General features: G+C 33.0%; 1 protein-coding gene across 2 annotated transcripts in view; it reads right to left on the bottom strand.

The window, feature by feature from the left end:
* Positions 1-5,468: 5,468 nt before the first annotated feature.
* Positions 5,469-14,155, bottom strand: part of LOC127706125 (xanthine dehydrogenase/oxidase-like) — a 54,505-nt gene continuing 45,818 nt past the window's right edge. Inside the window, exons 30-35 of one of the 2 annotated variants that reach the window (XM_052210575.1) lie at positions 13,942-14,072; positions 13,476-13,607; positions 11,553-11,676; positions 10,468-10,564; positions 7,349-7,456; positions 5,469-6,969 (exon numbers count right to left, since the gene is read on the bottom strand). In XM_052210575.1, the coding sequence (XP_052066535.1) occupies positions 6,902-6,969; positions 7,349-7,456; positions 10,468-10,564; positions 11,553-11,676; positions 13,476-13,607; positions 13,942-14,072 (660 nt within the window). In that variant the 3' untranslated portion in view covers positions 5,469-6,901. Of the gene's footprint in view, positions 6,970-7,348; positions 7,457-10,467; positions 10,565-11,552; positions 11,677-13,475; positions 13,608-13,941; positions 14,073-14,155 lie in introns of those variants that run through there. The other variant, XR_007984238.1, reaches the window with a different exon arrangement.

Raw genomic sequence — 14,155 nt, 5'->3', positions numbered from 1 at the left:
CTTTTGGAAAGCCAAATGGTGCAGAACATGTGCACCAACACAGCAATTTATACTCAGCTTGCATTACAACTGAGACCTCCATACTATAGTTAACCTTCATATCCGTTTTTGGGACCAGCTGGGTGGTGGTGTGGTCTAAGTAATCCGACTACTGCATCACTAGCCTGTCAAGACTGAGATTGTGAGTATTCGAACACAGCACGTGGCAGGTATGCCCGACTCCAATCTTGATTGACTAGGATTGTCAGGTTTCCTCCCGAAGGGTGTTTCCCCAAGTTAGGCAACCAATAAGAACTGACCGCCAAGAAATAGCCAATTGTGCTTAAAAGAGAGGCGAAAGATACCAAAGGGTCTTTCAAACTCATAAGTCGAAAATAAACTGACAACGCCATGGCTAAAAAAGAAAAAAGACAAACAGACAAACAACAGTACACAAAAAACAATATATAAAACTAAAGACTGAACAACACGAACCCCACCAAAAACTGGGGGTGATCTCAGGTGCTCCGGAAGGGTAAGTAGATCCTGTTCCACATGTGACACCCGTCGTGTTGCTCATGTTAGTACAAACCCGGTGATAAGTCTAATTCGGAAGGTCACATTTGGGGAAAAGGGGACGGGATTGTAGTAACGATATTTGGAACATATCCGCTATCATCTGTGAAACGGATATTCCATAATGGCCAACCAACTCGTGATGGCGTCCGTAAAATTTACGAAGGGATTCAACTTTCAACTTCACCACTTGGAACTCTTGGTTTAATAGCTTCTTTGTGAGCAGCAAACCCCTAATTTATCAATAAATCATGATAGGAAATACAAGCCCTGGAATATCGTATCAACTGGGAGATATATACTCCGTATGCAGGCGCTGCTGGAATGTTGCTACATGGAAATGGAAAGTTCACAATTGGGAAGCTGAAATTATCTCTTTTGTCGCAAAGTTTTGTTTTCAACCGACCCTCATTGTCAATTTCTAGATGTAAGTCAAGATATGAGGCAGACTTAACTGTATCTGTTGTATCCTTTGTCTCTAGTTCGATGGGATAGATGCGTTCAACATAGTCACCAAATTTTGAATTATTTAGTGAGAGAATATCATCTATATAGCGGAAAGTAACGTTAAAGGATACTGCTAACTTCTTTTCTATCTTCCTAAGAAGTCCCTGTATGAAGTCAGCCTCATATGAATAAAGGAACAAGTCGGCAAGAAGAGGGGCACAGTTGGTTCCCATGGGAATGCCAATTGTTTGTTGAAAAACACGTACTCCAAACGTAACAAATATGTTGTCAATCAAGAAATCAAGCATCCTGATAATGTCAGTTTCAGAGAATTTTTTGTTTGAATCAGAGTGATTTTTTACAAAGTAGGATTTATCCCTCCCTAAGACAAGATACTTGTATCTACGTTGGCCATTCTTTTTTATGAAACAAAGCAGGACCAACTCTTTCAATTTGTCTTTGATCAGATGTATGATATATATATCATAAGGTAATCTCATCAACTTTATGTGAATTTTAATTTAATTTCCATCTATATGTTTATGTGTTATGAATGAGAATGCATTGTGAATCGTTGTCATAATGTCCCTTCGGGGCCCTTAATTGGAAAATAAAGAACAAGGCATAGATAGCCTAGCCGTATTTTGCACAAATTTCGGAATATTTGGTTTTAATGATTTTCAACTTCGTTTTTTATTTGGAATTCCAACTGTTTTGATTCGAACGCCACTAGTACTGCTTAGTCTTATGCAGATAAAATGCGCTACTGACGTGCCAAATTATAAGCCCAATATCTTTGATGAGTTTTCACCATATCTTGAACGAAATCAGATGCACCAACTTTTTATACCTCACTATGGACAACAACCTCGGATGTTTGTTGGTACTTACACACAGGCTCCGACATTCATATCCAAGGATAAAGACTTTTATTTATAATCAAACACCTCCAGTTTTTCAAAACGGGATGACAAACTCGGCTAACTCAGCATCGGAGTGCACACTGGTACCTCGGACGTTCCAACAACAACAAACCTTTCATACAAACACCATGACTCATCCAAGAGTAAATCTAAAACTTTCTACATTTGCAGTCCCAACAGGTAAATATCCGGAAAACAACGAATACAATTGTTAAATATCATACCATCCTCACCTAAAATGGCACGTCATCCAACAACAACGGGAATTACCATAAAATCACTATGAAAATATTTCATAAGAAATACAAAACATTACCACGATGGATCTTAAATCAAATACCACTACTCCACCTCTTGTATTGTCTTCTAGAAACATTCAGCAGCTAAATTGAGAAAACTCCCACTTTATACAAAAAGATATAAAGAGATCACTGATTGAGGTGATCCTTCTGGCTACTCAGGAAAAACTGGTACACAACATAACGTATGCAATGGTTCGTGAAACGCAGCCAGCTCAATAAAAGGATGATTGTTTAAATATCCAGAGGAGTACTTGTAAGAAGTCTTGAAAGTAACCGACTACTCGGATATATTACAATTCAAGGAAAGCCAACTTGGGTCAATGGCAACAGCATGGAAATATCTCAATCCCACCCAAAGATGATATTCGAATTATATAACGACAGGACCATCTTTTTCAAGAGATAAGCTTCCTAGAACAACCAAGAAATCACATACTCCAGGGGGAAACATTGAAAATAAAGAGAAAGCAGAATAACAAATTGCAACATAGAGGGAGTGAGATCAACTACATCTTTCCTTGAACTCCTCAGTCAAGAGTCACATCTATGCTTGCAAGAACACTTTCAATAGGAATGCCAAACAGGTATCTTTTAATTATTCCAACGAACCACTTGCAGATTTTAAACTACAAAAAACCCACTCCGGAGTCTCTAATTTATGGTCAAAACACTGGAATAGTCAAAGTTATTAGAATCTACCAGATGGAAACGAGAGAGTGGTATCCATTTTAATCTCACCGAACTAAGATATATAATCGTTTATTTGCCAACTATAGATAAAGACTCATAAAGAATATGGAGAATGATAGACAGTAAACATACCATTGCTACGAAATATCAAAATACTCAGGTTATGATATTTTGTGGAGACATGAATAGGACAATATAATGCAGACCCGATACAACAAACACGACCAGAAGCTGCAGGAATTTGTCCTTGCCACTGATAAAGGTAGTTCTGAAAAAAAACTCTTTCTTCCATCATCCAGGACAATGCAGTTCTCAAATAGAATATATCTTCACCTCCAAGGAGTATCTGTTTGAAAATTATACAATTTGGAATAATTCTTCCCTAATGGCCCAGTAATAAGGTCTTCTAATATTAGCATTCCAACTCTTGTAAATAAACTACTCAAACATTTCAAACAACCACCAAACATCAAGGGGAACAGATAATCTTATCTGTCTTTTACATAGAATCAGTTCATATAAAATTTCAAAGTTGCGTGTAATTCAACAACTATCCAGCAGCATTCCATTAAATTCACTGATGTATAACCGATTGCTTCAAAGACAGTATTTCCACCCAAAACCTAGGAGTACAATTGACTGCCAAGCAAGACACTACCCTTTGTATGATGATGAAAGTGACATCAGGGATGTACAATGCATGTGGTTACATTACAATAGGGGTCTGTTTGCACAGTAGGCTGGTATTTATTGAAAAAGTCCATTTCCACAAATGGACGATTCGTGTTGAGAAATACATACTATTCTGACCAACAGCAAGATTCTTGATTACTAACATTCTTTTGATTTTATTTCTGTTCATGGACGTCAGTATGAAGATATGATTCAAACATGATATCGACACATTTGCGTGGTAACCTTGACATTTCAGATATAAATTGGGTAAATACCATTACACACAGCCATGGTTTATATAAGCAATTGTGATAATAAACATGCATTGCAAAGACAATATTTGTTTGCAATTCAAGTGTATAAAGTATGACTTGAGAATGGTTGCTTTGTCCATTACAAATTTGAAATAACATCCAGAAGGTTAACAAATTAAACATCTAATCAATGTGGGACAATTGGGAGAAGGGACAGACATTGGAATAAGAGGAAAATTTTGTCTGGTAAGGATAACAGATTTCCTTGCAACGACTGTCACTTAGGGCCTCTGTAAAGAGTTGTTGCAAGGGTTCTTTTACATGCACAGTGCTGCACTCTCTCTGTACAAACAAATCATCAGACTTTATTTTATTGTTCCGACTAGACAATGGTAATGTATTCATATATTCTCATAAAAATATATAATAAAGCAAGGATTACCAGGAATTAAAACTAAATTTCTCCCACTTGCTAATATGTTCCAAAACAGGATATAGAAAGTACCACTCACATTCCAGTTGAGTGGGATTTGCATATAATGATCTTTTGTTCATTTTCAGTTCGTATTTTTGACTTGGACTTGTTTTTTTACTTTGATCATTTTTTACAACCTAAAGTTTTGGACAAAAGGTGTATGAAGATGTCAGAAAAAGCAAATCATCAGCTGTATATAAATGAAGCTGAATAAATCTTCTATCTTTATAACTTCAAACGTCCTTTCAGGGATAGATTCCATAATTTTGGAGATGAAAGATTGTTTTTAAAATATCAGATAATATGCATTATCTACCATTGAGGAAGTTCATTTCCAAAATCTTGAGGCATCATTTTATGAAATATACATTATTCTGACCAGCAGTAGGATACATATTTAGGAGGTTTTAGAAAAAATCTGGCTGGTCGTGGAAGGTGTTTAAAAATGCAATGTATGACCCTAATACCCAAATAAGCATTGTAACCTTGATGATGAAAATTAACATAGGTCAAGTGAGCATATGTGACAAGAATTATTCAGATCCAAGCAGACATTACAAAGAAATCGCCAGTACACTATTACAATGATAACCATTTCAGAGCCAAAAATTATATGAAGCAGGACTTGAGTGATTGATCAATTGTAATTTGCTGATAATCAGTAAATTATCTTTTATGCACACTCTGGATGATAACAAATTAAACAACAAATTAATTTGGATAAAGAAGAACGAATGACTGACACTAGAGTAAGAGGATGAGTCGTTAAGGGACAGAAATTTCCAACTCAATATGTCATTTAGTTTTGCAAAGTTCTTTGAAAGAGTTCTACTAGATATAGTTTTAGGATATTATTCTTCCAATTCCTGATATCAGGAATCATCAACCTGGTGTGGCTTCATAGGCATGCCCCCAGATATGGAACTTTAAAACTGTTCAAAAACAGATTTATGGGGGGAGGGGGTGGGGCAGGGACAGGGGGCCTGGCCCCCTTATGGAGCCTCATATATGATTAATGCATAGACTTTTGACAAGGTTCAGTCCAAATATAGGCTTGCCAGGCCCCCGCTCCCTTTTCAAAAACTGGATCCACCACTGCTTTAAAAGCATTAAAATCAATCAATGGGAGTGATAAACTGATAAAATCTGCATTTGATAATATTTTATTCGATCAAATCATAATTAACATTGAAAAACATATATCTTAAAAAATTAGTAAACATTTCATAGATAACAAGTAAATAAGGTTTAATTAAAAAGAAACCTGAGCATATATTGTGTTCTCACAAAATATGGTAGAGGATATAGGGATTTGTTTGTAACCTTAATGCAATATTTACCACAAAAAAACTGTCATCTTGGAAATATATACTGGTATTGACTAATCATTGTAACAAAAAGGCATTCAATATCCATAATCCATAAATATGTTCAACTGAGGAAAATAAATCAAGAGAATTGGTCTGCATTGCCTAATGGGGGGGGGGGGGGGGGGGGGGGGACAGTGTAAAGAGGATTTAAAGAAAGACATTAAAGCATTTGATAAATGCCCTCAACATTTTTACAATATTAAAAAAAAAAAAAAAACACAGGGCTATACATAAAATATTACACATTAAGAGAGGCTTCACCATAACATTTAAGACAAATAAAATTAATATGGCACATTCAATAATCTCATAAAGGTACTGGGTGTCCAACTTACCTTAAAAAGTGATGTTTTATAAAATGCAAAACATTTATTGCGCAGCTAAATGTTAATCTTAGAATTATTTTTTTGTATTTTCAAAATGAATAAACCTTTCGAAAATTTGAACCAATAACTTGCAATTGTTTGGTAACAATATGTATGTTTGTGCTTATGACACTTGATTTTTCTCTTAAAAAAGACACCAAAAAAACACAGGCTATTAAGTATGAATGATCGACAGTCATTTCATGCTATTGAAGCCAATAAATACTTATGACATCAGATTATTAACGGTACAGGATAATTTGCTTCATTCTATTTGTTGTTAGCATAATTTCAAGAAATGTTACATTCAGGAGATTGTTGGACACACAATACAAAACTGACCAGTCTACTCACAAAAAGGACTGGCATGGCACACAATGAAAAAATATATATCTAATACCAATAATAAAATCTTATATATAATGTCTAGTACAAATACAAACTACTTAAAATAAAAATATAACAGTATCTATTTTAAAAATAATATATTTATATAATGGTTTTGATTATTTAAATTTAAAAAATATAAATATTTTGCTCCATAAAATATGTAGATATAAGATTAAAAATAAAAAGCTTTAACAACTGATTGAATTGTGTCAAAAAGATGTATTCTACAACAAAATACAAAACACTCAAACATGCATAAAATTATGTAAGAAATACATGATTGTGTCCCAAGCAATATTGATTGATTATTCAACAAGAATATGTGCCCATGCCCTAATCTTACTATCACATTTCCATGTTCAGTGAACCATGAAATCTGGAGCAATGCCCTTATATGGCATATATCTTGGCAGGTTGCAGTTAATGTTTTAAGTTGATTGCTTATGTTAAAACATTCAGATGACAAATTGAGATGGATCTACTAAACAAAGTTCTTGTAATTTATCTACAGTGGCTGGTCCATCTGAAAGTAAATAGTATTGACATTAAATGAGTAGTTTGTCAATGTAAAGTTTTAACTAATATTATCAATCCAGAAATTATCAATTTTAAAATTAGGAAAATAGATGATGACACACTTTCTTATACAAAATCAACTGGATTCTAAGATTTCTCCAGTTACTTTATAGAACCTAACTAACTGATTTATAATACAATTTATTTTCATGCTGAATACTCATGAAGCATTTGCCACCAGACAACATTAAAAAAGCAAATATTATCAATTTGAGAAAAAAGTTTGTTTCAAGTAAAATAATCTTGCTTTTCAGGAAATACCCCAATCATAAAAAGTGATCTTGTACGTAGATATAAGAAATTGAGTGCAAAGAAAGTGAACTTACTGAGTGCAAAGAATGTGTTGTTCTGTATATCTTGCCTGGCAGCTCCTACACATCGTTTCAATGCAAACAAAGCTGAACAACTCATGCATAATGGTGGTTCTCCAACAGCTAAAAAATTAAAAATGAAATACCTCTTGCATTGTGTTGTAATTTTTACAAAACCAGAGACAAAAAAAATAACATACCAGTTTATATAAAGTCAAAAAAAGAAAGAAAGTCTTTTTTTTTAATGAAAGAACCTTAGTGAGCGCGCTCACATACTCCACGTCCCCACATTGTCATTGGAGAAATAAAATAAGTGTAAGAAAAAAAAATTTTATCAGAAAAAAAAATTGAATCATAATTTCCTGTCAATATGCACATCTACATAGTATGTCCTTATTATCTACACAGTTTCATGAAATTCTGTTGTGTGGTTTGAGAGGAGTTGCGATGACAAAAGGTTGCAGTAGTATATTGGGCAAATAAGTTCAAAGGGGCGTAACTCCTGGAAAAAAATTGAATCGTAATTTCCTGTCGATATGCACATCTACGTAGTATGTCCTTATTATCTGAAAAGGTTTCATGAAATTCTGTTGTGTGGTTTGAGAGGAATTGCGATGACAAAAGGTTGCAGTAGTATATTGGGCAAATAAATTCAAAGGGGCGTAACTCCTGGAAAAAAAATTGAATCGTAATTTCCTGTCGATATGCACATCTACGTAGTATGTCCTTATTATCTGAAAAGGTTTCATGAAATTCTGTTGTGTGGTTTGAGAGGAGTTGCGATGACAAACTGTTGCAGTAGTACATTAAAGTGAATAAGTTCAAAGGGGCGTAACTCCTAGAAAAAGAATTGAATCGTAATTTCCTGTCGATATGCACATCTACGTAGTATGTCCTTATTATCTGAAAAGGTTTCATGAAATTCTGTTGTGTGGTTTGAAAGGAGTTGCGATGACAAAAGGTTGCAGTACTATATTGCAAAAATAAGATCAAAGGGGCGTAACTCCTGGAAAAAAAATTGAATTGTTATTTCCTGTTGATATGCACATCTACGTAGTATGTCCTTATTATCTGAAAAGGTTTCATGAAATTCTGTTGTGTGGTTTGAGAGGAGTTGCGATGACAAAAGGTTGCAGTAGTATATTGGGCAAATAAGTTCAAAGGGGCGTAACTCCTGGAAAAAAAATTGAATCGTAATTTCCTGTCGATATGCACATCTACGTAGTATGTCCTTATTATCTGAAAAGGTTTCATGAAATTCTGTTGTGTGGTTTGAGAGGAGTTGCGATGACAAAAGGTTGCAGTAGTACATTAAAGTGAATAAGTTCAAAGGGGCGTAACTCCTAGAAAAAGAATTGAATCGTAATTTCCTGTCGATATGCACAACTACATAGTATGTCCTTATTATCTAAAAATTCGTAAGGGTTCCGTGGAACCCAGTGTCTCGCCTACTTTTGCTGTTAATCGCAGGCTCAACAAAAATGAGGAAAAAAATTAATAAAAATATTCCTCTCTATACTATCTTTTGATTGTAAGTAGCTTCTGTCCAAGTTTGGTAAAAATCCAGGATGGTTTTTGAATCTAATAAATGTTTTTAAAACTTTAACTGCAGACTGTATGTAAAGTTAACTGGAAGAAAAACTGAGTCCATTTATAAGTAAAATACGGAAAAAATGGAACAAAATTTCCTTCTAGATACTAGCTTTTGATCATAAACAAGCTTCTGTCCAAGTGTGGTACAAATCCAGGATAGTTTGAGAAAGTTGTTAAAATTTTAAAAACTTTAACCACAGAGTGAATGTAATGTTAACTGGCAGAAAAACTAAGTCCATTTATAAGTAAAATACATAAAAAATGGATTTTTTTTTTTACAAAATTTACTTCTGGATACTATCTTATGATCATAAACAAGCTTCTTTCCAAGTTTGGTAGAAATCCAGGATAGTTTAAGAAAGTTATTAAAATTTTAAAAACTTTAACCACAGAGTGAATGTAATGTTTCCTGGCAGAAAAACTAAGTCCATTTATAAGTAAAATACGGAAAAAATGGAATTTTTTTTTTACAAAATTTACTTTTGAATATAATCTTATGATCATAAACAAGCTTCTGTCCAAGTTTGGTAGAAATCCAGGATAGTTTAAGAAAGTTATTAAAATTTCAAAAACTTTAACCACAGAGTGAATGTAATGTTTCCTGGCAGAAAAACTAAGTCCATTTATAAGTAAAATACGGAAAAAACGGAATTTTTTTTTTACAAAATTTACTTTTGAATATAATCTTATGATCATAAACAAGCTTCTGTCCAAGTTTGGTAGAAATCCAGGATAGTTTAAGAAAGTTATTAAAATTTCAAAAACTTTAACCACAGAGTGAATATTTGTGGACGCCGCCGACGACAACGACGACGACGACGCCGAAGGAATGTAGGATCGCTATGTCTCGCTTTTTCGACAAAAGTCGAAGGCTCGACAAAAAGGTTTCGTGAAATTCTGTTGTGTGGATTCAGAGGAGTTGCGATGACAAGAAACAGGACTGACGGACGGACAGACAGACGGACGGACGGACGGACGGACGGGTCAAAAACATTATACCCTCCGCAACTCATTGCATGGGGTATAATTACTTTTTCCAGTTTTTTTTTAACCTATTTGCATGATGATGACAAAAATAAATTATAAATATATCACAATGACTTCAGGACAAAAAATATCTAAATACAAAAGATTACCAAAGCCATGAACTGTTTGATTGCATTCATACAGGACATAACCTTGTATTTTGCAGCCTTTGTATTGTAAATTTTAAAAACTTTCTGTCTTTCCATACAGTACATATAAAATTTTTGCCACAAAAAGCTCAGTGTTACTCTTCACTTATAAGACTGTTATAATCACTACAAAAATCCTGTTCCTGATACATATTAAAAATCAAAGGTTCATTTCATAATCCAGCAATTGGTATTTAAAAAATATGTTCCATACATGTATAAAAATAATAATTAAGTTAACTAACAAGTAACATTATAACAATAACTAGGTTTAGCCATTTCCCCCTGTAAATATATCTAGTTATAACAATATGAATTTTATAAATGCTCTTTATGTTTGAAAAGACAAAAATATATTTTAATTACCTTTTGACCTCAGAACTCCTACTGGGTTTGGAGCATTTTTCAGTAACTGTATCCTAAAATCTATTGGTATGTCTTTTGCCATTGGTGGCTTGTATTCCTGTGAATATATTTAATATGTCCTAAAACTTTACTAAGTAATTGGTGTACAAAACTTGCACTTGAAACACCAAATTCAGTACTTTGATTGGTTGAATTCTGAGTCTGAGTACGATAATCGCCTGATATATGTCAGCAAAGTAGTGAGATTATTTTTTTCTTATCTTGTCTTGACAGTTAGCTCTGATCTGAAATTTGCATTGATAGTAGGTCTTGTGAAAAATAAATGTTAGTATTTCAATATACATGTATAAAGCATTGGTAAATTCATTCTAATGCAAATAAGGCATGTTTCTACTTATAATTAGTGAATAAAGTTCTTAAAGAAACATCACTAATGTTTTAAATAGTGCTTGTTTTCAGTAATACTTGCTTTCATGTTTTTTTTTATTAGTAGAAAAAAACAAAGGATATGGGGTATCCTTCCATTACACAAATCAGTACATGCACAGCAAAAACAAACAAAAAGCAAAGGAACAGCGCTTTTATTGCTGTTCTTCATCTCAAAGTCAATGTTTTCAGTAATATTTGTTTTCATTTTTTTTTAATAATGCATGCTTTCAGTAATATTTTGCTTTCATGTTTTTTAGTATTTAGTAATAATCTGATTGCATCATATGATGACTAAATAAATCTGGGATAAGAATCTTGTCAGATCCAAAGTTGTAAAAAATAAAATTTCAGAATTTATTATTACTGTAAATTCAGAAATTACTACAATGGATTTATTAATTAAAAAATGTGACAGTATCAGGTTCAAAATAAAAAAAAAACAACCTTGCATTCATAAATTTTTGAATCAGATTTATCATATCTTGCTTTTTCACCAGTAATCAGTTTATCCAAATAATAAATGCATGTATCAATTTCTTAATTTACAGTAGTAATTAATATCATTATACCCATCGGGTAAGACAGATAAAACTTGGCCTATATCTTTATGATTGAAACAGCTTTTAGTTTCTTGTCAAATTCTAAATTAAACTAACCCATGTACTGCGAGTCAACAGTTGCCCTGTTGTGCTTTCAAACTTGACCTGTTCTGTCAGCCAGTATCCCAGTCCCATTACAAAAGCACCTTCAACTTGACCCACATCAATCATTGGGTTCATACTGAAAATATAAGCAAAATGTCAGGGTATTATAATTCTGTCCGACAGTATCCAAGGACCAATACAAAAGCACTGTTTTCATGTCCAGTATTCATGCTCTTCATGAGTTTTGATGTTACCTGATTAGTGGAGTCAATGTATGTATAGATATGCCATCCTGATAAAAAGACAAAACCGAAATAAAGTAGCAATAAATCTTCAATGAGATGAATTGAATGCCCTGAAAAGGGAGTTTCCATAAAAATAAATAATCTGTTTTCATATAAGTAAAATCAAGCTTATAATAGATGCAATTTGGGTAAAAAATTACCAGTTTTCCGATAATATTGTCATGTATAGAAAACATGAATTTTTTACCCAAATTGCATGGGTTGTAAGCTGGTTTTCACTTCTTTTAGTTACTCTAAGACCCCATTCATACTAACATTTTTTTAATCAATCTAAATAAAACCATTTAGCGTTCACATTATCTTTAATCCTTACAATTTCTATCGTTCTAATCTGAACCACTGTGTTTACACTACAATTAAAAATGCAATGGATATGACCTAATTACCCATGAAATTGAAACTGTGTATAAATAGAAATATTTAATCAAATTAATGTGTTGATACACACGCTTGTACAAAAATAATGGATGAAGTTATTGTTTCACTTGAATTACAAGTTCAAATGTTGATATAAATAACCGCTGTTCGTATAGTTTTCATTAATTTTCAGCCCTTTTATGTTGGTCATTCATTTTGTAATAAATTGCACATGTAATTTTGCTGCCATTCATGCACACAAATTATTTTCGATTCAATCGTACTAGTTAAGATCGATCTCTGCACTCACATTTAACGTTAGATCAGTTCACATTAGATCGATTCAAACTAAACTACCTCTCTTGGTGTTTTAGTTTAGACCGATAAAAGATCGATTCATGCATTCACATTGGGCTTAAATTTGATCTCGAGTGAATTGATCTAGTTTAAATCGAGCTAAATGTCCAAGTGTGAATGGGGTCTTATTTGACCAAGTACAAGCATGTCCTACCATAGAGTAAGTAACCTGTCGAATTATATACTCTGGAGTCAAAAAGTCTATAATATGAAAATAGTCTCTTGTAAAGGCTTTTTATGACCCTGTGTCTCACTTTCAACTGTTGCTGTCAATGTAAAATTGTTATATTGACTACCAAAATAAATACAGAAAAATAAGTAACAAAATAATAAAAATTTGGCACAGGCAGCTATATATCTAAAAGCTCCTGTCCATGCTTTGTGAAATTCAATGACTGTTTGACAAAGTAATTGATGTTTAAAAAACTTTCAACTCAGACTCTTAGGTAAACCAGTACATAACTGTATATAGCTTGGTCATTTAGTGGACTGCTGCATTTATTATTCAATCCTTATAAATATAATGACAATCAAATTAACTTATTTTCTCAACAATAAAATGAAAACGAAATCATACTTTTACTTTATCTTGAAATAAGAATGAAATAGCAATAAAAAACATATTTGTTCATTCAGATGTCCACAAAAAAAATGATCTAAATCAAGGTTATCAATCAGTCAGCAAGAATTTAACTGGCATACTAGCTAACTAAGGACGCAAAGCAAAGATTGACAAAGAACTCAAAATACTCCAAGAAGATATATCAATGTGCTCAAACAGTACAATACATGACAGCAGTTAAGGCACTGCCTTTAAGGAAACTACAGTTATTAATCAAAGGAAAATTTGTAACATATTTTCACTTATTCTATCTTTTCCATGATTATATGATGTACCATTAAAATAAGCTCTTACCTCTCTCCACAATCATATAATATGTCTACTCTGGTGATTAAGTGTTGACCTGTCAAGACATCAAATTCTACCTCTGTACAGGTAACTCCATATGAGTTGTAGTAGGGATCAGTTGTTCCAGGCTGGAATACGCTAAAAATATTTAAAAAAATTCTATTATTACAGAGTATTGGTTAAATCTCATTTGGACAAAATGTATTGTAGGAATTAATTTTAGCAACATATTATTATGATACAGATTTCTGCAATGGAGGACGATGACTTGTGATTACCAGATCAATTTATGAGTAAGATCAAATATATAGGATGGTTGGACCATCATACTGACAGAACCAAATCAGTATTACAAACTATCTCCCTTGCTATGACTTTTTGGTGGATATATTAAGATTTCTGTAGCTAATACAATGGTAGTTAAGTTTCTCATTTAAGAGGATATCAAAACTAAAAATAATGTACAAGTTACCAATATCTGGAAGATAAATCTACTTTTTCTTCTATACATTTCTGTGCCAAATCTTTCCATGAAGGATTTTTCATTTTAGCCTTCACTGGTGCCATTCTTGTTTTTAGATCTTTACAACAGTTTATTACAGCCTTTTTATGAAAAAAATGAATTACTTTTGTCAGCATGTACTGCAGTTTGTACATTTTTGACAATTTTGTTAATTATGAGATTT

The sequence above is a fragment of the Mytilus californianus genome, unplaced genomic scaffold (assembly GCF_021869535.1).
Source record: "Mytilus californianus isolate M0D057914Y unplaced genomic scaffold, xbMytCali1.0.p SCAF_6, whole genome shotgun sequence".
NCBI lineage: Eukaryota > Metazoa > Mollusca > Bivalvia > Mytilida > Mytilidae > Mytilus > Mytilus californianus.
This window is presented reverse-complemented; position numbering and strand designations above follow the sequence as displayed.